Source organism: Orycteropus afer, unplaced genomic scaffold, assembly GCF_000298275.1.
Source record: "Orycteropus afer afer isolate SDZICR_OR568_19922 unplaced genomic scaffold, OryAfe1.0 scaffold00145, whole genome shotgun sequence".
In the NCBI taxonomy this organism is placed as follows: Eukaryota; Metazoa; Chordata; class Mammalia; order Tubulidentata; family Orycteropodidae; genus Orycteropus; species Orycteropus afer.
Window position 1 is genome coordinate 4,279,626 of NW_006921732.1, and position 23,700 is coordinate 4,303,325.

The 23,700-nt window shown below is 35.2% G+C and overlaps 1 protein-coding gene across 1 annotated transcript in view; it reads right to left on the bottom strand.

Annotated features, from left to right (window-relative positions):
• Window positions 1-23,700, bottom strand: part of TUT4 (terminal uridylyl transferase 4) — a 156,402-nt gene that overhangs the window by 46,914 nt on the left and 85,788 nt on the right. The window contains exons 9-18 of the mRNA XM_042781656.1: window positions 23,106-23,225; window positions 22,732-22,944; window positions 18,947-19,121; window positions 15,327-16,024; window positions 13,113-13,263; window positions 8,622-8,708; window positions 5,860-5,963; window positions 2,523-2,580; window positions 2,327-2,430; window positions 813-902 (exon numbers count right to left, since the gene is read on the bottom strand). Coding sequence (XP_042637590.1) covers window positions 813-902; window positions 2,327-2,430; window positions 2,523-2,580; window positions 5,860-5,963; window positions 8,622-8,708; window positions 13,113-13,263; window positions 15,327-16,024; window positions 18,947-19,121; window positions 22,732-22,944; window positions 23,106-23,225 — 1,800 coding nt within the window. The remainder of the gene's footprint in view (window positions 1-812; window positions 903-2,326; window positions 2,431-2,522; window positions 2,581-5,859; window positions 5,964-8,621; window positions 8,709-13,112; window positions 13,264-15,326; window positions 16,025-18,946; window positions 19,122-22,731; window positions 22,945-23,105; window positions 23,226-23,700) is intronic.

A 23,700-nucleotide genomic window follows, 5' to 3' on the forward strand; every position in this document is an offset into this window, starting at 1 on the left:
TGACCCATGTCACTTTAGTTTTGTGTGTATTTCACTGTACATAAATTTTATTTCAATAAAATGCATTTTAAAAAAAGTAAAGTCACTATCTCAAGTCTGATTTGTAGTATACGCCTAAAAGCTTTTTTTTTTCCCTTAAGGTACCCCCTGTCCACAAAGAGATACATAAAAATTTCTGAACAAATATGCCTTTCTGATGGAAGAGGGAGCTTTACAAAATGAAAATCTGACCCAGTCATTTCTCTATTAAGATTCTTTCACCAGCACATTCATTCAACAAATATTTCCTGAGCAGTTACCATGAAACAGGCACTGCCCGTCAGCAGGGATATAGAGGTCCCCGCCTTCAAGGAGTTAACACAATTAGGAATTTAAAAAAAAAATGCAGTATGATAAGTGTTATAACATAAGAAACAATTTTTATTGATACGATTTTGCTTTATTTCCTTGGCTACAAATATTTGCCACTAAACCCAAATACCAGATTTTGTAACCCACAGATTCCTAAGTAAGATGATAGGTCAACTCTCATGCCTGGAATTCAAAATCATTGTTGCACTGAGAAATTTCACTACTGATAAATTCACAAGTGTGTTGAACATGTGAATAAAGCACATAAAGGAAAAAAGACCAAAAACTATCCTATTTCAATTGGTATAAATTTAACCCACCTCATATTGAGTATCATTTTTATTTAAAGCTCAGGTAAACAAAACTGAGACATTTTTCACAAATCTCACAACGGTATGTTTCACTTTAACTATCCATGGATATTTTATAACAAAGCAAATCATAAACTTTTTCATAAATACCTTAGCGAACACTTTCATAGTATATCCCAAGTACTGCACTCTAGGATCAATAGCTGCATAAGTAGCTAGCATTCTTGTGTTATGCTGAGCCTAAAAAATAATTACATGTTTGAGAGCATTTCAAATTTAAATGTATAGCAAATCAGATAAAAAGATACAATACACCAAATACAATATACATAAACCTAAATCTCAAAATACCTGTAAACAACTCAAACAAAAACTAATCTTCAATCTGAAGGAAATACCAAGATGGTTAGTATTTTTTTCTTAGTACTACTCAAATATGAAGATACGAAGAAAAAAAAATATGAAGAACAGCATCAGGATGAGAGGAAGATTCATTAAAAACCTGTAATATGCAGAGGACACAATCTTGCTTGCTGAAAGTAAAGAGGATTTGAAGCACTTACTAATGATGATGAAAGATTATTACCTTTAGTATGGATTACACTTCAACATTAAGAAAACAAAAATCCTCACAAATGGGCCAATGAGCAACATCATAATAAATGGAGAAAAGATTCAAATTATCAAGGATTTCATTTTACTTAGATCTATAATCATTGTCCATTGGAAGCAGCAGTCAAGAACTCAATGTACTGTAATAGACAAATCTGTCTAAAGACGTCTTTAAATTTTTAAAAGCAAAAATGTCACTTGGAAGGCTAAGGTGTACCTGACCCAAGCCATCATATGCATGTGAAAGCTGAACAAAGAATAAGGAAGATCTGAGGTGAACATTTACACTAAGTAGATACACTCCTTGGAGAGATCAATCATGGGAGAATAGAAGGGCTGTGTATGCACAGGGATATAGCTCCAGGGGCAGGAGTGGATGGAGGTTGGACACAGGGAAGAGGTAACTATGGGGAGGAAGTGGGAGGGGAGCTGTTGCATCGTGGTAAATTGTTGACAATATCATGAGACAAAAATACATGTGAACTGCTATATGGAAAGTGAATTTTCTCTGTAAACTTTCACCCAAATCACAATTTAAAAAAAAGAATAAGGAAGATCGAAGAAGAATTGATGCTATTGACAATGAATACTGAATATACCATGGATGGCCATAACAATAAACAAATTTGTCTTGGAAGAAGTACAGCCAGAATACTCCTTATAAGTGAGGATGGCCAGACTTTGTCTCTCCTACGTTGGACATGTTATCAGGATGTACCGGTCCCTGAACAAGAATATCATGCTTGGTAAAGTAGAGGGTCAGGGATAAAGAGGAAGACCCTCAAGAAGATGGACTGACACTGTGGCTGCAATAACGGGCTCAAATAGCAACAATTGTGAGGATGACACCCGATTGGGCAATGTTTCATTCTGCTGTACACAGGGTCACTATGAGTTAGAAATGACTTGACAGCACCTAACAAAAATACACACATTTAAAAGTTTTAATTATAAAGATATGTAGTCAATCATCTGTAAATTTTTCAAATGACATGTGTTAACTACATTCAGAAAAGTGAAACTTTCTGACCTATTCATAAAGAGAAACTTACCAATGTATTATATAAACTGATATCACCTTCTAATCCACTTCGTCTGTGTTCAAATTTCACTATAGGCACTTTGGCAGTAGTTATAGGCAAAATGTTTCTTAAACCTGATTAAAAAAAAAAATTAGTAGGTTAAATAATTTTCATAATGCTAAAAAATATTTTCTTTTGCTTTAAAAGGTTAATTAAAAATTTATACCTGGATGTCTCTTAAGAATTTTTGCCAAATTTTCTATTATTTCCTTAGAATTTAATTTCTAAAAAAAAAAAAAAAAAAAGCAATAATAAATTAAGAATACTTTGTCTGACTCAATATGACCTTGTGCAAATTACACTTTAAACTAGGCATTTAATATTAGCATTTAAAATTTCCAGCCATAAAGCTCTATTACCTTGACACTCAAAGAAGATGGTCAACATAGTAGCAGCAGCATCAGGAAATTTGATACAATTGCAAAATCTCAGGCCCCACCTCAGTCTAGTGAATCATAATCTACCTTTAACAAGATCCTCCAGGAAATTCACACACACTTTGAAGTTTGAGAAGTACAAAGGAGAATAATTTTCAATGTGTGAATAAACAACTAGAGATAGGTTCAGTAAGGGCAAAACATTGCAGTGATTAAGAACACAGGCTCTGAATTTAGACAAACTTGGATTCAAATCTTGAACTAAGTATTAACTAGCTGTGTGAATCTGAAAATCCAAAAACCAAACCCAGTACCATGAAGTTGATTCTGACACATAGCAATCCTTTAGGACAGAGTAGAACTGCCCCATAACGTTTCCAAGGCTGTAAATCTTTATGGAAGCAGACTGCCTCATCTTTCTCTCCCAGAACAGCTGGTGGTTTCAAATCACTGACCTTTTAGTTAGCAGCCTGATGCTTTAAACACTATGCCAAGAAATCCTTCATTCCTCTGAGCCTGACACTACAATCACAATAATCATAAACTCCTGCCATATATAGTTGTTAGGAAGATTGCATGGCACAAATAAAGTATTCAGCAGCATGCCTGGCACAAAGCATGCCCTTAAAATTTGTGAGCTATTTATTATTATCATCATGTTGATAAAGAAAGCTAATCCTACTGTTACTAGCGCACCTAACTCTTTAAAGAAATTCTTACCTCTGCAAATGTGTTATTTTTTAAAAACTACCACAGAAACAGCAGAGTTGGTATGATAATGATAATCATAATACAAGGAACAGGAAGAATAATGACCTTATAAATTAACTGGATTAAGGTGAAGGGTACATACATCAAATCTTCACACTTATTATTAAAATCACTTTTATGTATCCCCAATATATAGATAAAAGAGAGCAATAGCCAATGCAGCTTAGAATGAGGATTTCAAGGTATACAATTTATGCTAAATTATAAATTTCATTTATGAATAATCTGAAAAAAAATAACATATTCTTTTTCATGGTTTAAACATCCAATGCAAATGTAAAGATTATAATATACAAACCTTTAGTGATTAAAAGTCTGATTATTAAATTTTACAGAGAAGATATATAAAACTATAACCTCCTCCCTGGGTAAAAATCATTTCCTATTCCCGCAATTCTTGCTCTTCAAAACAGAGAGGGGATTAACCTCTTTCCAGTAGGTGGCACAAACCAGAAGTTAGTTAAGGAGAACAAAGAAAAAAGTATCTGTAATTTTTCAGTTTCTTTATAAAACAAGATGTTAATTAAAGCCATAAGCAATTCCTTGGACCCAGAAATAAGGATCTATAATGCTGCCATTTCTACTCCAGGTCTAACAATTCAAAAATCACTCTTTTAAAGAACTATTTCAGAAATACACAGGTACACTAATCTGCTGAATTGTTTTATAATGTAACAGAGGCTATATATACTGATACCACTACAGATGACAGAAGCTTGGCCTCACCCCCATCTTGCAAGCAGTCCCTATTTTGAAACATAAACATCAACATAGGTATATCCTGCTTTCTGAAAGTTCACTTTATGCCACTGTGCTTTTATAAAAGACCTACAATACCTATTTTCACTAATTGAAAGAAATCTGAAGAGGATTTTCATTTTTACAAAAAAAAAAAAAAAAAGGTGAAAAGCAAAACTAGCATTCAGCGTTTCTTTCGCAGCAAGCCGTTAAAGAGGTAGTGCGTACCTCTAGCAGCTAGTGTGGCACAGCCAAGCTCCTTCACAGAAATTACACTCAGCATCTCGCATCAAACTGTCATCGTTCTTACCTGTGTCTATGTTAGTTTACTTGAGGTTTTGTGTGTTACTTGGCATGATTTTTTTGGTGGATTATTTTTGGGGTCTGGTAACACTCGAAAATTTTTCCCATGTAAATTAACGTTAATTGCTTTTTCACTTTACACCATTTTGGCTTAGGAAACGTTTCATAGGAATGCCCTGCTTTCAAATAGCAGGGGAAACCTGTAACTATCCTGGAAAATGACTGAGCAATTATAGGGCCTCCCTGCTTTTCTACTTGCTGCTAGGAAGGTCTGGGACACTTCTTCCCTTTCCAATCAGTCCCTTTCTCTATGGAACTTAGACAATCTCACTCCCACTGAAGACCTGGTACACAAAGGAATGCATAATTTCCCATTCTCACTGCTGAGACTACACTCGGGGAAGGTCTGTTCCTGGCATCTTATGGTGGAACTCAGAAAGTTTTTCATTTCAGAAAGTAGTGGTTAGATTCTACAGTACTATTAGTACTATATTTCAGCTACATTATGGGTTAAATAAATTATAGAGAGGCAGTGAGATATAACGGAAAGAGCATGGGCTCTGGAGTCAGACAGACCTGGGTACGAATTCCGGCTCCAACACTTACTATATATAGCTGGGCAAGTCACTTTATCTCTTAAAGCCTCAGTATCCTCATCTGTAACATGGGGGAAATAATACTTACCTAGAAGGTGGTTTTAAGAATGAAGTGAGATAATGTATGTAAAAGTGTAGGCTGGGAACTCAATAAATGTTAGTTTCCCTTCCCACCCAAAATGAGCTTCTAAAAGCTCTCCTAGAAATCTATGGATAATTTGTAACATTGCTTCTATGTTACAAATGTTCTGAGTACCCAAAAACTATAATTACTTTTTAGAATAAAACCCATTTATAAATTAGATGGGCATCTGCATTTTCTATCTATAGTTATACAAGATATCATCTAGTGGAAGAGATATGGTAGGACAGAGTATGTGAGATCGGTGTTCACAACTGGACTGAAGCATCAATTCTCATTAATGAAAAAATTCCAACTCTAGTATGGCAACATTTTCCCACAAATCATTACAAAGCATTTGTAACTCTCAGTGACATGGCTTTTACATTAAAAAATTACTGAAACAGTAATTTTAACATTTTAATGTCTTCTACATTGACAATGCTAATACTTTTAACATTTCAAACACTGCTATTGCTAGTAGTACATTGATACAAAGAACACCACCATATATTTTACCAGTAGCACATGAGAAACTGAAAATAGATCCATCATTGGAATAAAATAACTTCCAAATCCCTCTCCAAATACTCTTACCTCTGCATTTTCATGGCCTTCCAGGGTCATACAAATATCCAGATCACTATCACGAAATCCAAATCCATTCTTAGAAGAGCCAAATAAACACAATCTTGCTTTTTCTAAGCAAAGAAAAACAAAAGTCAAAAGTCTTATAATTGGTAGGAAAGAGGAGTCTTCTATTATCTATTAATGGTCTAACACAAGGTAATCTTGTCCTATAGTTTAAATTACCTACCTATCACTGGAGATAAACTGAGAAATTCCAAAACACCCATCTCAAGCTTAGATCTTTTGTCTAAATTCTTATATGCATGTTATCTAACTGCCTTTTTCATGTTTCTATACGCATCATAAATTCAACCATGTCAAAAACTAAATCAATCAACTTCACCCCAAACCTACCAGGAGTCCCTGGATGGTATAAACTGTTAAGCACCCAACTACTAACTGAAAAGTTAGCAGTTGGCACTCACCTAGAGACACTCTGGAAGAAAGGCTTGGCGATCTCCTTCCAAAAGGTCACAGTCATCATAATCCTTTGGAGTACAGTTCTACTCTGCACACATGGGGTCACTATGAGTTCGAATCAACTCAAGGGCAACTGTTTTGAGTTTTCATTTCTCAGTGAACAATTCCATCATCTACATCATCTACTCAGTGGCTTAAGTCAGAAATATGGGTGCTGTCCTTAACTAACTCCTCTCAACTTCCACATCCAGTCATCAAGTCCTTTAGCCCCTTACAAATAAACTATCTGTTCAATTGATCTAAGGAGTCCTAATAGCACAGTCATTAAGCACTCAGCTGTTATCTGAAAGGTTGGTGGTTCAAACCCACTAGCTACTCTGTGGTGGAAAGATGTGACAGTCTGCTTCTGTAAACATTTACAGCCTTGGAAACCCTACAGGGACAGTTCTACTCTATGTTATATGGTGGCTATGAGCTGGAATTGACTTGATGGCAACAGATTTGTTTTTTGTTTTTAGTCTCAGTATCACTAGAAAAATTAAGATCGATATTTGGAAATACATCTCTTGGAAATAAACTGTTCTTTTAAGGCACAATTCAAGTAATTTTATAAACATAACCTTATTCTTCTCCCAAAAGTGAGCAATCAGGAGCTCTTGTAGTGCAATAATTAAGTGCTCTCAGGTACTAACCACAAGGTCAGTGGTTCAAACTCATCACCTAACAATTTCACAGTAGAAGAGACCTGATGATGTGCTTCCACAAAGATTACAGCCCCTGTGGGTCTGTTCTACTTTGTCTTATAGGGTCACTAGGAGCCAGAAGCAACTCAATGGTACACAACAAGCTCAATTAAAAAAAAAAAAAAAAAAAAAAAGTGATCAATCTACTTGACATAAATTATGAGTTATCTCTTCATAGTGTCATTCACTAACAACTTCAAATACGCTGTACCTAAAAGTATTAGATTTTCTCTATTAATTCTTAAGTAGACTACTCATTTAGATAACAAATTCTATATTTTCAAAATTTAAGCCTCGTCAACCCAAGTAGGGGTCACTATGAGTCAGGTCTGACTTGATGGCACATAACAACAACAACATACAATTTTGAGGTCTACTTAAAATTTCCATGAATACTGACAAGCATAAAAGAAGTTATGCTCATCAGTAAATAAAAATAATCTTGACTTTAACATAACAAGGATTCAGATTTGGTCAAAACTTTATACACTAACAAATATAATTTAAAAAAAAAACCAAAAAGCCTAGAAGCCTTAGCATATAACAGATCTTTTAAAAGTAGAAATTCATTCTGATTATAAAACAGCTGTTCATCTTTTTCTAAAACAAGTGGCCACAGAACTTGATTCCTAACTGCCATGCCCAAAACCTTTTCCTCCCTCTACATTTTTTTTCGGTTTTCTTTTTTTTTTTTTTTTTGCCATCTCAGTTAACAGCACCATCCAACTACTGGGGTTAAAAACCTTGAAACCATTCTTTCTTTCTCTCATCTCTCATATGTAATGTATCAACAAGTCTTGTCAGTTCTAACTTCAAAATATATAAAATCTGGCCATTTCTTATGTATTCCTCTGAAACGAATCTACTCAAAATCACTATTGTATCTCATTTAGACTTAAGCAACACCCTCCTAAATGTTTTGGTTGCCTCTGCTCTCATGACCCTACACTTTATTCTGTTAAATCATGTCACTTTTCTGCAAAATATGAAACAAAACAAACTCCAAAAGCCTCATTAGATACTCAGAATAAAAGCCCTTATACCATTTATAAGGTCCCAATGATCCAATCCAAACCTCTACGACCTTATCTTTTTACTACCCTTTCCCTCACTCACTCCACTCCACTCCAGCCACACTGAACTCCTGGCTGTTATTCAAAAACAGCAAGGATAATATAGTCTTGAGGGTCTTCATCATCTCCATTCTTTCTCACTAGAATGTTCCTTCACTGGATATTCACATAATTTGCTCTATTATGTCCTTCAAGGCTCTACTCAAATGTGACCTTATCAGAGAGACCTGACCTACACTCCCATCACTGCTGTCCTCTTATCTCTTGTACATTTCTTCATAGCACTTATTGATACCTGACATTACATTATAGGCTTAAATAGTAGTCAACTCTCCCATTGGAATATAAGGTTCGTGAGAACAGGTTTTACCTGTCTTATTAGCACTGTATCTAACACATAACATTCAATAAACATATTTTAAAATACATGAACAAAACTCAAGACCAGGGAACTACAAAAGCCATAGCAATTAAGTTTTACCCTATGACATACCATCATATTCTTTTTGAATAAACTTTTCCAAACCAATTAAAATTTGCTCCCTGTTGTGTTGTTCAGAGAAAGGTGGTGATAACTCATCTAAGTAAAAAAAAAAAAAAAAAAAGAGAGAGAGAGAGAGAAAAAGTAAGAAAAGAATCTGAAAACATCTTCAATTTTTTACCCTAATTTTTTTTTTTTTTAACAGTTTCTTCACTATTTGTTGAATTTTCTGATTTTAAAACCATGTTACTGGGGAAGGGAAGAGGGGCAGCATAAAATAATCTATAAATAACTATGTACATTTTACACAATCATCTTCCTTATGAACACCAACATATATTTACTTCTTCAAACTATCTTCAACAGTTTTATTCAGACATTTCACTCTCCCCAATAACCTTGACAGTTTATTCCTCCTTGTGGTACAGTGAATTACTCAATATAGTCCTTCTAGCCATAGTCTTTGTAACTCCCTCCAAATGACTGGATGTACTATGCAAATGTGAAGTGATTGCTGCCCACCACGAGGATTAGATAAATTTCTAATAATGTAAATAATGTAAATAAGGTAGGTGCATTGCACCCTTGTAGGGTAGGACCAGGCAAATAAGGTGTATGGAACCCTAACATGGGAATTGGTCAGTTTTGCATCCCCTGTCTTAAAATGAGCCATTCCAGATGTGGGAAGGGGAGAATCTCGCTACCATCCAGAAAGAAGGCCAGGAGCGTAGCACGTCCTTTACATCTGAGATCCCTGAGCTGAATCTCCTCAATCCAAAAGACAGAGCTGTAACACTGCTGAAATGGTGAGACACGGAAGGAGACATCACAGTGGGCTTCCAGATTCATACAGATCCTTCAGGCAGGAGACATACTGGTGGAATCAGATGCCTCTGGGCACTTATCAGCAGAGCTAGAAGAGCTTTGTAACACCTGCCAAGCAGGGCAAAGGCCAAGGGAGCCGTGAGGTCCAAAGAGAGGCCTGCCTGTAGTATAGCTGAGAAGAGGTTGAACTGATTGAAGAACTGTATCCTGAGTTATTTCTGATTCTGAATTATAACCTGTTACTTGCCTAAGAAACCCCATTATTGTATTGTTTGTGAGTTCTGTGTGGCCACTGCAATGAATTATCAAATTCAGCAGAAAAGCGGAGTGCTATGGGAGGGACAATCGGTGTCAGAATTGTTAAAAAGTTTAGAAAGTAGAGGCATTTCTGACCTTTACTTCACAGGAATCACCCTTGGACTGTTCATCTTGATCTTTACCCTGTGACATTCCTACACTCCTGTTAAGACTATACTTGTAATTTTACACTAGGCACCTGGTCCATTCAAACCTTACACTTCTCTCAAATGTCTGATCAAATTTTACATCTCATCTATAAACTGTTTTGCCTAACCAAAGCCTTCAATGAACTTTCCTTAACTGAATTTCTTTAGTTTTCCAAACTGCCTTTCCCATAGTCTAGCACGTGATTTTATACTTTTTCATTTTCCAGTTATTTCATTCATATTCAACTTATTTTTTTCTAAATAAGACTATATATATGGTCCTTAAAAACAAAAGCCTTTTCTTCTCCAGACCCAACATTAATACTGTAAATAGGAACAAAGCAGTAATTTACTAGGAATCTGCTGTATTTAATTAAATTAATATTTATCTTAAAAAATAAAAAGTAATACAAGTGTTTACTAGGGACTCAGGAGGAGGAAGGAGGGCTGAATAAATGAAGCACAGGCGATTTTCTTAAGGCAATAAACTTATTTTGTATGATGCTATAATGGAAGATACACAATAAAAACTCATAGCACTTTGCAGTACAAAGAAAGAATCTTAATGTACATAAATTAAAAAAAAAATCATTTATGAGTTTGAGGATCCTGGGATAGAATGCCGACAGTGACAAAAGAATCCAACAGTACTATAAATGTATCAAACAACTTCAGTCAAGGAAGTGGGGCAAAAGATGGTGTCCTTAGTAATTCTGAAAATGGAGTTTATAAGACTGAAGGCAAAAGAAAGTGCTTATAAGCACTGCATTCTAGTTGATAAAGTTATTTCCCATGGGATACAGGTTAACATTCTGATACTATTATACACATATATTGGAATGAAACAATTAAGTAAATAGATGGCAGACGGTGGAAACTAGATTTCTCACTGTTGGAGTAGGAGTTTACATATCAATAAGGGCAAAAGCTAGAATGACCCATATGTCATTCCAGAGGTGGAGGCATCAGTATAAACCTGTGTTTAGCTTAAAATAGATACAGATGGTTACATACAGAAATATTTATAGATATGTGTACAGGCAGCCCCCCGATAACAAATGAATGCCATTCCTAAATCTGTCTTTAAGTTTAATTTGTATATAAACTGGAACAGTTAGAACAGTTCTCAGCTAACGTCAGTTAGTCAAATGTTTGTCTTAGTATACAGTATACAGCATATCTTTCTAACACAAAACCATTAAAGAAACATTTCCAGATACACTAAAACATCTATAACTTAATAATACAATAATATTAATAATGTTTGATGCATCTTGCAAAGTGGTGCCTGTTTGTTATTACAAACCATTGTATATATCCCGAATTTTTAATAAATAGGTTTTACAGGGGTTAGTTCATAACTACAGGTTGTATGTAAGGCAGAAATTGGTGACCCGGGGACTTCTTGTATATTAGTCTGTCAGCTGAGAGAGGGACTAGAAGCAACTACACCCCAATAGCAACAACCATACCCAGCACCCAGACCTTGATTTCTAAATAAAAGGAACCAGAGCTCCTTGGAGAAATGGCTGATTCTAAAATTGCAGCAAAAAATATACAAGATGAGCCTAGAGCAGTTTATAGTGCCAGAAAGTAAGAAAATGCTAAAACAACAACACATTGATGAGAATATGTCAAAGAGACATAGGAATGAACTAAAAGAGCTCCCAATGGTCAAAGTTGGAATAATTTTGAGCAACAAAATAAAGTAATATTGGATCATAACCCAAAGTATAAAATAAATATCTATCAGTGTATACTTAGATAAACGAAAGACTGCATAAATAAAACAAACATAAGAGAAATGTATCTCAAAAAAGCCCCTAAAAAAAAATAATAATGCGCCATGACTTAGGCATTCCATACCTAGATATATATCCAAAAGTAATTAAAGTATATGTCCAGAACTAGACTTGCACACAAATTTGCACTGCAGATATACTGCCAGTATCCAAAATTTGTAAACAACCCAAATAAATAGATAAATAAATTGTGCTGCATCAAAACAATGGAATGCTACTCAGCAATAAAAAAGAATGAATCACTGATACACACAATAGCACAGATGAATCTCAAAATAACACTGAGTGAAAGAAGGCAGCCAAAAAAAAAAGTCTATATTCTATTTATATAAACTCTAGAAGACTAATCTACAGTGAAAGAAAGCAGAGCAGTAGTTTCCTGGGGGAAGGGCAGGAAGAAACGATGGCACTGAGACATGAAATATAATAGATAGCAGAAGAAATTTTATCTTACCTAGGACACTAGTAATCCATAAATGTTTGCTGAGTGAAGGTGTATCCCAGGTATTCCATTAAGTGTTTGTTGAATAAACATATTCAAGGTTTTTTCCAAATTACCTTTATAGCCTATCTCCCTCTACTGCCCTTTTTGTAACCTACCAAATCAAAGGGTATTATTCCCTCAAACTAATATGCATTCTAAGCTTTTACTCATAACCTTCCATATGCAAAAATGCAAATCAAAGTCCACTTCAATTGTCACACATTAATCCCACTTAAAATGGTTTGCACTGCATTTCATATACTATTACAGCATGTAACACATTCTGTTTTCAATTACGGCAATTTACACACGTGTCGATAACAGTGCTTTCCAAGAACATGGCAACAATGGAAATGCTCTATATCTGTACCGTCAAATACAGCAGCCATTAGCCACACATAGCTATTGAGTACTTAAGGTGGGGTTAGTGGTGAATGAGGAACTTAATTTTTAATTTTCTTTAATTTGAATTTAAATAGCCACATGGGGCTAGTGGCCATCATAGTAGATAGCACAGATCCAGAGTCTAAGTTTCTTGAAAGCACTACATATGGACACAGTGGAGTCCATAAGTGCTGCAAATGGTTAACACACTTGGCTATTAACCAAAGGTCTGCAGATTTAAGGCATCTTGGGAGAACAGCCTGGTAACCTAAATCAGTCATTGAAAATCCCATGGAGCACAGTTATACTCTGACATATGTGGGGTTGCCAGGAGTTGAATTCAAGTGGGACGGCAACTAGAATGAGCTCTGTTTTCCCCTGGTATTTATTTACCAGAGTGCCCTGTACATAGTAGGCATTTAATAAATATCTATGATTGAGTCTCTAAACTTTTTCAAAAATCTCTGCCAAAATGAAATGTAAACAAATCATGTTTAAATTAGAAAATAAATAAATCTAAGAAAGAATGTAGTCTCAGTAGTTCTAATAATAAAAAACTTACCAAAACATCTCTTACACACTAAATCCAGTATTTCCCGAAACCGGTTTGTCATTGGTGGAAGAGGTTTTAGATCAATTTTCCTGAAATCTTCTGGGCAATCATTTTTTGAATGGCCATCCTTTTTGCAGATGCTGCATACTATTGTTGGTGGCTATACAAAGGTAAAAAATAATCTATATTTATAAAAATAAAAGTTACACTTTAAGGGACTTCAATATAAGTCACAAAGCAGGTCCAAAGAATCTTCTGTACAATTCAGATAGCCTGTGCTTTCAGAAGTTAAGGAAAGCATTTTAATTAAATGCATAGTTAAATGTAAAAAACCTATTTTATTTTAGTCTACCATTTTAACTTTCTTCCTTACTAAAATGAAATTAGCTAGGATTAAAGTCCCCTAAAATGTAAGGTACAGGAAACCTAAGCAGAATAAGGAGATACAAAATGTTATGAGTTAATTCAAACAACCTAATCAAATCCTAAACAAATACATTAACCACTCAACTAAAGTAAAAGGGAAATATATGCATTATATTTTCAATATACTGAGAAACAACAAAATAGTTTATAAAGAAATTTCAAGTGGGGCCTTTCATTTCACCTAAACATCTTCTATCTTCAGTCAATTACAAAAACCCACCTTAGCTAAGTGGTTCAATTTATTGCATGACATCCACAAGACTGAACTATGGATGTAGCTCTAAAACCAATTTGGCTTCATATAAAGAATAACGTTTACCAACAGTACTAACTGAACTCGAAACCCTATACCACCATTTGAAATGTATGCCAAACGGACCACCAATGAAGTGGCTAAAAATTATCCCAAGTAAAAAAGTAACTCACCTAGTTAAAACATTTATGTTACTGAAGAATATTATCTCTTTATTGTAAAATGCCTATGGAGCTCTGGTGGTGCAATGGTTATGGCATTTGGATGCTAACCAGAAGGTCAGTGGTACAAATCCACCAGGTGCTCTGCAGGAGGAAGATGAAGCCATCTACTGCCGTAAAGATGCAGCTTTGTAAACCCTATGGGACACTATGAGTAGGAATCGACTTCATGGCAGTGGGATTCTAATTTGCCTAGATCCTAATGTTTGCCTCTTCCTTCAGTGTTAGCCTAGATATTTGCGTAGTCATATAGTCTGTCTCATCTTGGATACAGAAATTTCCATTCGTAATAGTGAACTGTGTGCTAATTAACAGTACTATAGGAATTTCTGTCAGCTCTTCAAAACATTTTTTTTTTTAAAAAGAATGACACAGTTACAAGGAAATTATAAATCACGAATTGCAATTATATAACTAAGGTTTTTCTAAAGATCTGCCATTTATTTCATCCTTTCCAGTCTATCTTCCCTAAATGCTGCAACTTAAATAACATGCTACAGATGTATCCTTAAGTTTTAAAGTATGTCAATAAGAATGATGACTTTAATATTCTACTTTGTTTACACATGATCTATATCATCATTTTTAGATTCTGAATTCTGATAATTATATTTCCATTATGTCCATTGCACCTAAAGCAATGTAACTTAGCCAAAACATTCTTTCATAAACAAAGCAGTTGTTGCTTGTTTTCCATTCAGTGGAGTATTTTTTTATACAATTTTAAAAGCTATGGTTCAGATAATCCCACTTAAATGTAAAAAAGTTAAGACTGCTACAAATTCATAAGAGATATGCCAAAATCTAAAGAGAAAACTCATTGCAGAGACAGAATCTAGACTCTTCTTTCTGAGTTCCTGATCTTATTTCTCCCTCAACTATATTTTATGTTTACACCTTCTAAAAAAAAAAAAAACAAAATCTTTACAATAGAATACTGTTAGAATTCATAGCTTTGTTTTCTCCCTTTTGGAAGAAAAATAATTATCATAAGTATAAAAAATAAGTAAAATTTAAAATATATGCTGCATGTGCCAAACTAATTTTAATAAACTATCTAATGAATACTTTGCTACTTGAAAAAAAAAATAAAGCAAATAAGCTAGTAATAGAGTGCCGAAACAAACTGGGGCTTTATATACATTCTTTAAAGACAACTAAACGCAAAAACACAAGTAAAAGACAAACATATACTGAAATATCATTCCAAAACAATATAGTCTGTCATCACAGGAGTTATTTCTGAATGTAACAACTATATAGAGAGATACAGTCATATAACAATCACAAAATTTTACATATTATTTACAAACTATATCCTACCTTGCCAGAGGTTAAAATAAACTTATCAAACACATAATATAATTCCTGGGTGAGGAGGATATCATCACCATTAGTGTCAGAAGCATCTTCTGTAGCTTTGCACTTGCAAGAGGTAGCAGACATGTCAGCGCACGCAATCTGAAGTGAATTCTGTGTTTCTAAATTTGACCTGCACCCAGTAGTGGCAGATTCACTTGGGTCAGGGGACTTATATTCATTGCAATCACACTGGCTGAGCTCCTTTTTCACATAAGTTTCTGAGGGTGATAAATCATTCTGTTTCTTAACTGATTTTGGCTCTAATTGACTGCCTTCACTGGTAATGAGAGATGAAGATTCCTGTCCATGTCCAGCCAAATCTAGTTCATTCACCAACGAAACATTGTCAGTAATACATCTCTGTGATGTACATTCCATTTCATCATATTTATCCAGTAGATCTCTTCCTGCATTTATTTTTTCTGTGCTTTCTCCAAGCAGAATGCAACAATTGGTTGCCATATTGTCCGACTTCACTGGTTTCTTATTGCTTATTTTCCCCTTTTCTTTTTTCTTGGAATCCACTGTAGACTTATTTCCACCCTTTCTCTGAGGACTGGCAAAATACCGATAAGCTGCCCTGAACCTTTCCACAACATATTCGTAAACAAGCTGGCTGTTTAAGCTCCGTGCAACATTCCTCTTGACTGAAAACGGATCTAGTAAAAAAGAAAATGGTCAATAGCTAAGTCTCTACTAGCAAAATGTATTTCCAAGTTTACACAATGTATCTTAACTGCTAAAGAGTCAGCAGAGTACATTTTCCCAATGTTTTTCTAACCTAAGATTCAATGAGAGTACCTAAAAATTAAGTAGGGGGAATACAATAACATTTTTTCCTTTGTTTCTCCCAGAAAATAAAAAGCTAAATGGACAATTGATGAGAGGATGGATGAAGAGATGAATTTAGTAAGTACAAAGTTTCAACAACGAAACTGCTGGAAAAAGAACCTATAATAATAGGACAAGCTTACACTGACTGTCATTGAATGAAGAACCTCAAGCTCCAGGACCCATTTAAAGTTCTCCCTCTTGTCATGTCTTTGTTGTTGTTGTTATGTGCCGTCAAGTCGGACCCGACTCATAGTGACCCCTCCTTGGGTTTCCGAGGCAGTATCACTACAGAAGTAGATTGCCCCATCTTCCTTCCGAGGAGTGGCTGGTGGATTTGAACCGCCAGCCTTCCGGTTAGCAGTCAAGTGCCTTAGGCACTATGCTACCAGAGCTCCCCCCTCTTGTCATAGTATTCTTTAATGTAGTTACGTACTCCTTGTAATTTAAACAAACAAAACATAACTTAAAATTCCCAAAGTGTCAAATTAAAAAGTACTGATTTTAAGATTCAGCTTTAGTAAGCTCTGGCGTAGTGCCTAAGGCATTTGCCTGCTAACCAGAATGCTGGGGGTTCAAACCCACCAGCCACTCTTCTGAAGGAACACTGGGCAATCTACTTCCATAGTGATACCGCCTTGGAAACCCAAGGAGGAGTGCTATGAGTCGGATCCGACTCCACGGCACTGATTTTTTTTTTTATTGTTAAATTACAAAAAAAGGTAGAAAGGATAGAAAGGAGAGAGGAAGGGAGTGAGGGAGAAGAAACTTAAGAAGTGAAAGTTAAACCAAAATTTAAATTTTGATCCACAGCTTAAAAATGTTAGGCTAAATAGGTTTGCTACTATCAATTATATCCTCAGCAATACATGATGATGTTGTTGTTGTTATGTGCTGTCAGGTCAGACCCGACTCACAGTGACCCCTTCTTGGATTTCCGAGGTGGTACCACTATGGAAGTAGATTGCCCAGCCTTCTTTCCGAGAAGTGGCTAGTGGGTTTGAATCGCCAACCTGTGGTTGGCAGTCAAGTGCCTTAGGCACTATGCTATCAGAGCTCCTAAACTTCTAAAAATGTTTTCAGGTTGTCAGAATTTTGATCCACAAACATAAATATAAATATTCCCTAGGAAAAAATAACAGTGCCACCCCAAAAGCAATACAAATGTTCTTTACTACTGAAGACCACTAAATAAAAGCATGAATAGACCAGTCTTCAGATTAGTAAAGCTGGAGCATCTGTTACTTTCCGCTGTATCTAAATACATAAGTTCTAAAATGCTTCTCTTAACCTCTTTCCACTTACTTCTCAAAGAAGAAAAAAATAAAGAGGAGAAATTATGCATGGAAGCTTCAGAGCTCATTTATTTATTATAAGGGAGAGAGGATGAGATGTAAGCATATGCTTAAGTATATGTCTGAGAACATCAAGGAGTTGAATTCACAATAGGTAAGGCCAGCATGGGACCAAGGGAGCAGAAGAATGTGTAGGCTAGATGAAAACAATGGGCAGAAATTCAATTTTCTATCTATAAAAGGTTGGTGAAATGCTGTAAAACTTAAATTTTTGATTACAGATTTAAAAGTCATTTTACTCTTTTCTGTATCTCCAAAGATCTTAAAGTTCTTGGGATTTGATGCAGAAATGTCTTTGTTAGCAATCAATTATTCTTTTTTTTTCTTTACCTTAGCTACATTTTACAGATGAGATACTTATAAGATACTGTGAAACTCGGTATTAAAATTGTATTTTTACATAATATGTCATAAATTTAGTCAAAAAGATCATATAGTATCAATTATATTATTCTTTTCTACTTCTTTAAATTTTCATAATTAAAAAACAGAAATATAGGTATATAGAAAAATTATCCTAATGAACATATTTACAGATTGGAGACCTGTAATTAAGTATTAATCCTATGAAATAAATATAAAATATATAATGACAACCTATTGCTCTGGTGGCACAGTGCCCAAGGCATTTGACTGTTAACCAGAAGGTTGGCGTTTCAAACCCACCAGCCACTCTGCAGAAGAAGATGGGCAATCTGCTTCCATTAAGATTTACCACCTTGGAAATCCAATGGGGGTTGCTATGAGTTGGAAGTGACTTGATAGCCGTGGGTTTCTGTTTGTTAGTTTGTTGTGATTGTTAAAAAGCAAAGATGTCACTTTGAGGACTAAGGTGTGCTTGATCCAAGCCATGGTATTTTCAGTCACCTCATATGCATGCAAAAGCTGGACAATTAATAAGGAAGACCAAAGAAGAATTGATACTTTGAATTATGGTGTTGGCAAAGAATACTGACAGGGACTGCCAGAAGAACAAACAGATCTGTTTTGAAGTATAACAGAAACACTCCTTAGAAGTGAAGATGGCGAGACTTCATCTCATGGACTCTGGACATGTTATCATAAGGAACTGGTCTCTGAAGAAGGACATCATGCTTGGTCAAGTAGATGGTCAGCAGAAGAAAGAAGACCCTCAATGTGATGGACTGACACAAGTGGCTGCAAAAATGAGCTCATACATAACAACAACTGTGAGGATGGCACAGGAGTGGGCAGTGTTTTGTTCTGTTGCACATAGGGTTGTTGTGAGTCAGAACTGATTTGATGTTACCTAACAACAGTAGCATATATGGCACTACAAAGCCAAGAGATTTATAACATTGTATTAGAAACAGATGAGGAGTGGCACACACCCAAAAATATATTCTCGAAATGAAACGCAACACATAATCTCACCTTCAATGGCTATTCGTCTTTTAGGCCAGTTTTTGTTCTCTCTTGTTAAAATATCTTTTATTCGTACACATATGACATACTCCTCCAAAGCAAAGTCCAGTGTGTAAAATTTTAGTAGCTCTAACCATAACTGTCCCAGGGATACCTGATTTGGTGTTTCCAATGTTAAAGGAGACTGGAAAAGAAAAAATACTTTTCATTTAAGCTTCACAAAACTATAGCATTATTTCCAGTTAAAAAGGATATTAGAGATCACCTTTTCAAAAACTGAGGCACACAGAAATAACTTGCCAAAAAGCAGTCAGTTTGTGACAGAACTGGGAACACAGTCCCAGTTTACTGACTCCTAAAATTCTGGGATATATACATAAACCAGTGATTCTCAACATTAGCTGCACATGAGAAAACACCTGGGAGCTTTAAAATACACTGATGCCTGGGTCCCACATCACTTTCACCTTCCACCTCCCTCCCAAGATTATGACTTAATTGACCTGAAATAACTCCTGGGTGAAGGAGCGCTGGTGGAGCACTGGTCAAGTACTCAGCTGCTAACATAAAGGTTGCTGGTTTGAACCTACCCATTCTTTGTGAGAAAGATTGGTGCAGCAGATTGCTTATGTAAAAACTTATAAACTTGGAAATACTACAAGCACTTCTACTTTGTCCTACAGGCTCATTGTGAGCCTTTTCAGAGTCAAAGGCAATGGGTTTTTTGTTGTAGTTGTTTATCTCCTGGGCACTGGAAGTTTTTAAAGCTCCCTATATGATATGCATGTGCAGCCAAGGTTAAAAACCACTGTGTGGAAAAACTATGACAGTTTCTCATTATAGTAATTACTTAAAAAATCTAGTAAATGCTCTGGGTTTTCAAAAAACTCTTTAATTCAGCAAACACTTATTTAGAACTTATGTCATTAGCATTGTGCTAGGTGCTAGGGCCACCAAATAATGAGAACCAACACTTACATATGTTTACTCTTTATCAATTATGTGTTATACATCTATCTATCTATCTATCTATCTATCTATCTATCTATATAAATTCTAACAACTTTATAGATACTATAGGGCTAGGATTTGACCCAAGACCACTTGGCTAGTGGGTTCATGTTCTTAATCACTCCACTATACTGTCAATTAAATAAAGTAAGGTCATCACTTTATAGACTATCAGCACAATGAGAGACAATTTAACAATTACAATAAAGGCCACATACTAACATGGGCCTCTAAATTAGTCTTTACAAAAGAGGTAACACCTAGATTCTGAAGGAATTAGCTAGAGGAAGACTAAAAGTGATCACTACTAGGCAGCATAAAAGCATAAACAGTCATTTATTCATTCAGTTCTACAAATACTTATTAAGTACCTACTATGTTCCAGGCAGTGTTCTAGGGACTTGGGGTATGTCAGTGGTAAAAAAATGTATCCTTGCGTTCATAGAGTATACTTTTTAGGGGAAGAAGACAATAAATAACAAACTTAATAATTAATTACACAGTATATTAGAAGAAGATAAGTAGTAGGAAAAAGAAAATGTTGTGTATGGTAAAAGGGACTGGGAGTATGAGAATAGAAGGTCATAGTGTTAAATAGAGTGGTCAGGATGCAACTCATTGAGAAGGTGTGATCTGAGCAAAGATTTGAAGAGGGAAACTGTTCTAGGAATAGGGAACAGCTACAGCAAAGGTACTAAGGTAGGAATGTGACTAGCATTTTAAAGGCAAAAAATAAAAAAGTTAGTGTGGGCTATGGTAAAGGAAAAGAGTACTAAAAGAGGATTAGAACAAAACTAACCAGTAAGGACTCTTCGGCTTTTATTCTCAATGAATGTTTTTTGGGGAGGGGCGAAGGGGAGATGAGGGGGCATGATTTGACTTTAAGCTAAAAAAAAAAAAAAAAACACCTCTGATTACTGTTTTGAAAAGAGGCTTTAGGGGATAAGAATAGATGCAGGGCAGCCTGTTAGGAGGTTATGGTAGTAATCCAGGCCAGAGGTAATGGCAGGGAGAATTGGAAAGGTAGCAGTGGAGATGCTGAGAGGTAGTCAAATTCTGGATATATTTTAAAGCAGAACTGACAGGATTTCCTGGTAGACTAGATACCAAGTGTGAAAAGAAAGAGAAGTAAAGGATGAATCCAATGTTTTTGACAGAGCAACTGAAAGGATGGAAGGCCATCAATTGAGATGGGAAAACTGCAGGTGAAACAAGTTTGAGGGGCAGATCAGAGTTCAGTTTTAGACTAAGTCTAAAAGCAGTTGGATATACAATTATAGAGGTTGAGAGACAGGTCAGGCTGGAGATTTAAAATGCATACTAGAAGGCATCAACATACAAATGTTACTTAAGAACTTTCTGACTGGATGGGATAAGTAAGGAAGTAAGTATAGATATAGAAGAAAAAGGGGATTGAGGGTTAAATGGAGCACTTCAACATTAAGAGCCTGGAGAGAAAAGGAAGAACCAGCAAAGACCACTGAGAAAGAATAACTAATAGCATAAGAGGAAAGTCAAGGATACAGTGTCCCTGAAGTCCCAATTTTTCAGAGAAGGAAGTAATCAACTAGCAAGTGTTGCTAATAAGTCAAAAAAGATTTTTTTTTTTTTAAATGACAGTTAGATTTAGCAATGAGGAGGATACTGTTGACCTAAATGATACAAATTTTGGCAGAGAGAGAGCCTAAATGAAGTGAATTAAGAGGAAACAGAAGGAGAGAAACTGGAAACAGAGATTATAGACAATTGTTTTCAGGAGTTTTACTACAAACAGGAGCAAAGAATAGGGTGGTAGCTAATAGTGGAAGTGGTATCAAGCTTTTCCTTTAAGATAGGAAAAATGAAAGAAATAAATGCTTGATTAACTACAGAATTTTAAAATAGTTAATTTAGGAGAAAGGAAGAATTGCTACAGCAATGTTCCGAAATGACAGAAAAAGATGACATTAAATGTACAAATAAAGAAAGACTTTAGACAGGAACATGGAAGCTCCTCTATGAAAAAAAGCAGACAGAAATATATGAAGGAAGATGATGGTAGATGACAGTGGGAATGTGTAGAAGTTCTTTTTGACTGCTTCAATTTTATTAGTCAAGTAATAACAAGCAAGAACATTAGCTGAGATTAAGTATCGATGGTATGCAGAGAGAGAAAATAGTCTAGGAAACAGGGAGGGTTCAATGGACTAGAGATATAGTTCAAGGAACTACAAATAATTCAATAAAGCTAGAGTATTGGTTTCACAAATGTTGACATTTCTGTAATTATGCATCTATCTACCTGAGAAGACTACAAGCTTTTAGAGGACATAATCCACCATGTCTACGGATCTTTACATCTCTAGCACTTGAGATAATGCCTGGCATATAGCAGATCCTTAATAAGTGAATATAGAGTGATTAAATAATCAAGCCATCCCCTTCTGGAACACAAGGCCTTTATTTCTCTACCAATCTGGCAATATAATTTTCATGTGCTCAAGTTTTGATCAGAGCCCAATTCCTAAAGTTAACTTTTCCTTATATAGATGAAAAAAGATACAAAGAAGTATCTTCACATGAAACAACAAAAGTCTTCAAATGAAGTATAAATTCATTAGGGAATCTCAGAACTTAAAACTAAACCAGATCAACCCCTCACTTTACAGATGAGGAAAATGAGGCCAAGAGGCTTGCTCAAAGTCAGTCAGTCCATCGATTATCAAAATAGCTTTAATAGAAGGCATTACAAATTCTACAGATATAAAAGCCAAAACAAAAAACAAAACAAAACAAAAGCTTACTTTGCCATGTTTTTCCTTCATGGCATTACTTTGGTTGTCTGTTTCTGTCTTCTTGGTATCATCTTTTGGTTGGTCTGCCTTAGCTTTGTTTTCCTCAGCAATTGAGTTTTTCTCAGTTGCACTACTTGAATTACATTCCCACTTCACAAACTTCTCTTCTACTATGCCCTTCAGCTGAAAGTCATCCATTCTTTTTGGGTCAAAGCCTTCAATCTATATAAAAAGGCATTCCAAATTGGTAGTGGAAAAATTATTGTTTTTTAAAAAAAGATGGACAAACAGACAAACCAGAATTCCCACTTAAAAATGTTTGAGCAGAGCACTCTGCAAGAGCAAACTACATATGCATGCACACATAACAAACTCATGCTTACCCAACTTCCAAGTAAGCAAGGAAGAAGAGGGGGTTTTCTTTGTTGTAGAAAAAACATCACCATTAAAGCAAAACAGTAAGAGGGGATTCCACCATCAGTTTGGGAATCAATATGGCACAACTGCAAAATGAAGAAAAAAGAAAGAACTATCACCACTTAGATTTATTTTTTGTTATGGTTCCCCTCACAATAAAAGTCACTTTATTGTTTTCTCCTAGCATAATCATTGTAAAAAGTAATAAAAAAGCATAATGAATTACCTAAATTCTCATCACTATTACATAATCATTAATATGTTGAGGCTATCTTTTCATTTGTTTCCTCATGGATATAAAGTTATCAGTATTTTAATTCAATGGAATCTTATACATAGTGCTTTTATTGTGGACACGTCTTTTTTTTTTTTAACCATACACCATCAGTGAAAAAATTTCACACGAAAAGCTATTTGAGATCCCATGGAAAACTATTACTTGATTGGCTAAACTTGTCACTTTTCTTTTTTTTTTAAATTATTATTATTTTTTTTATTGTGATTTGGGTGAAGATTTACAGAGCAAATTCACTTTCCACACAGCAGTTCACATATACTTTT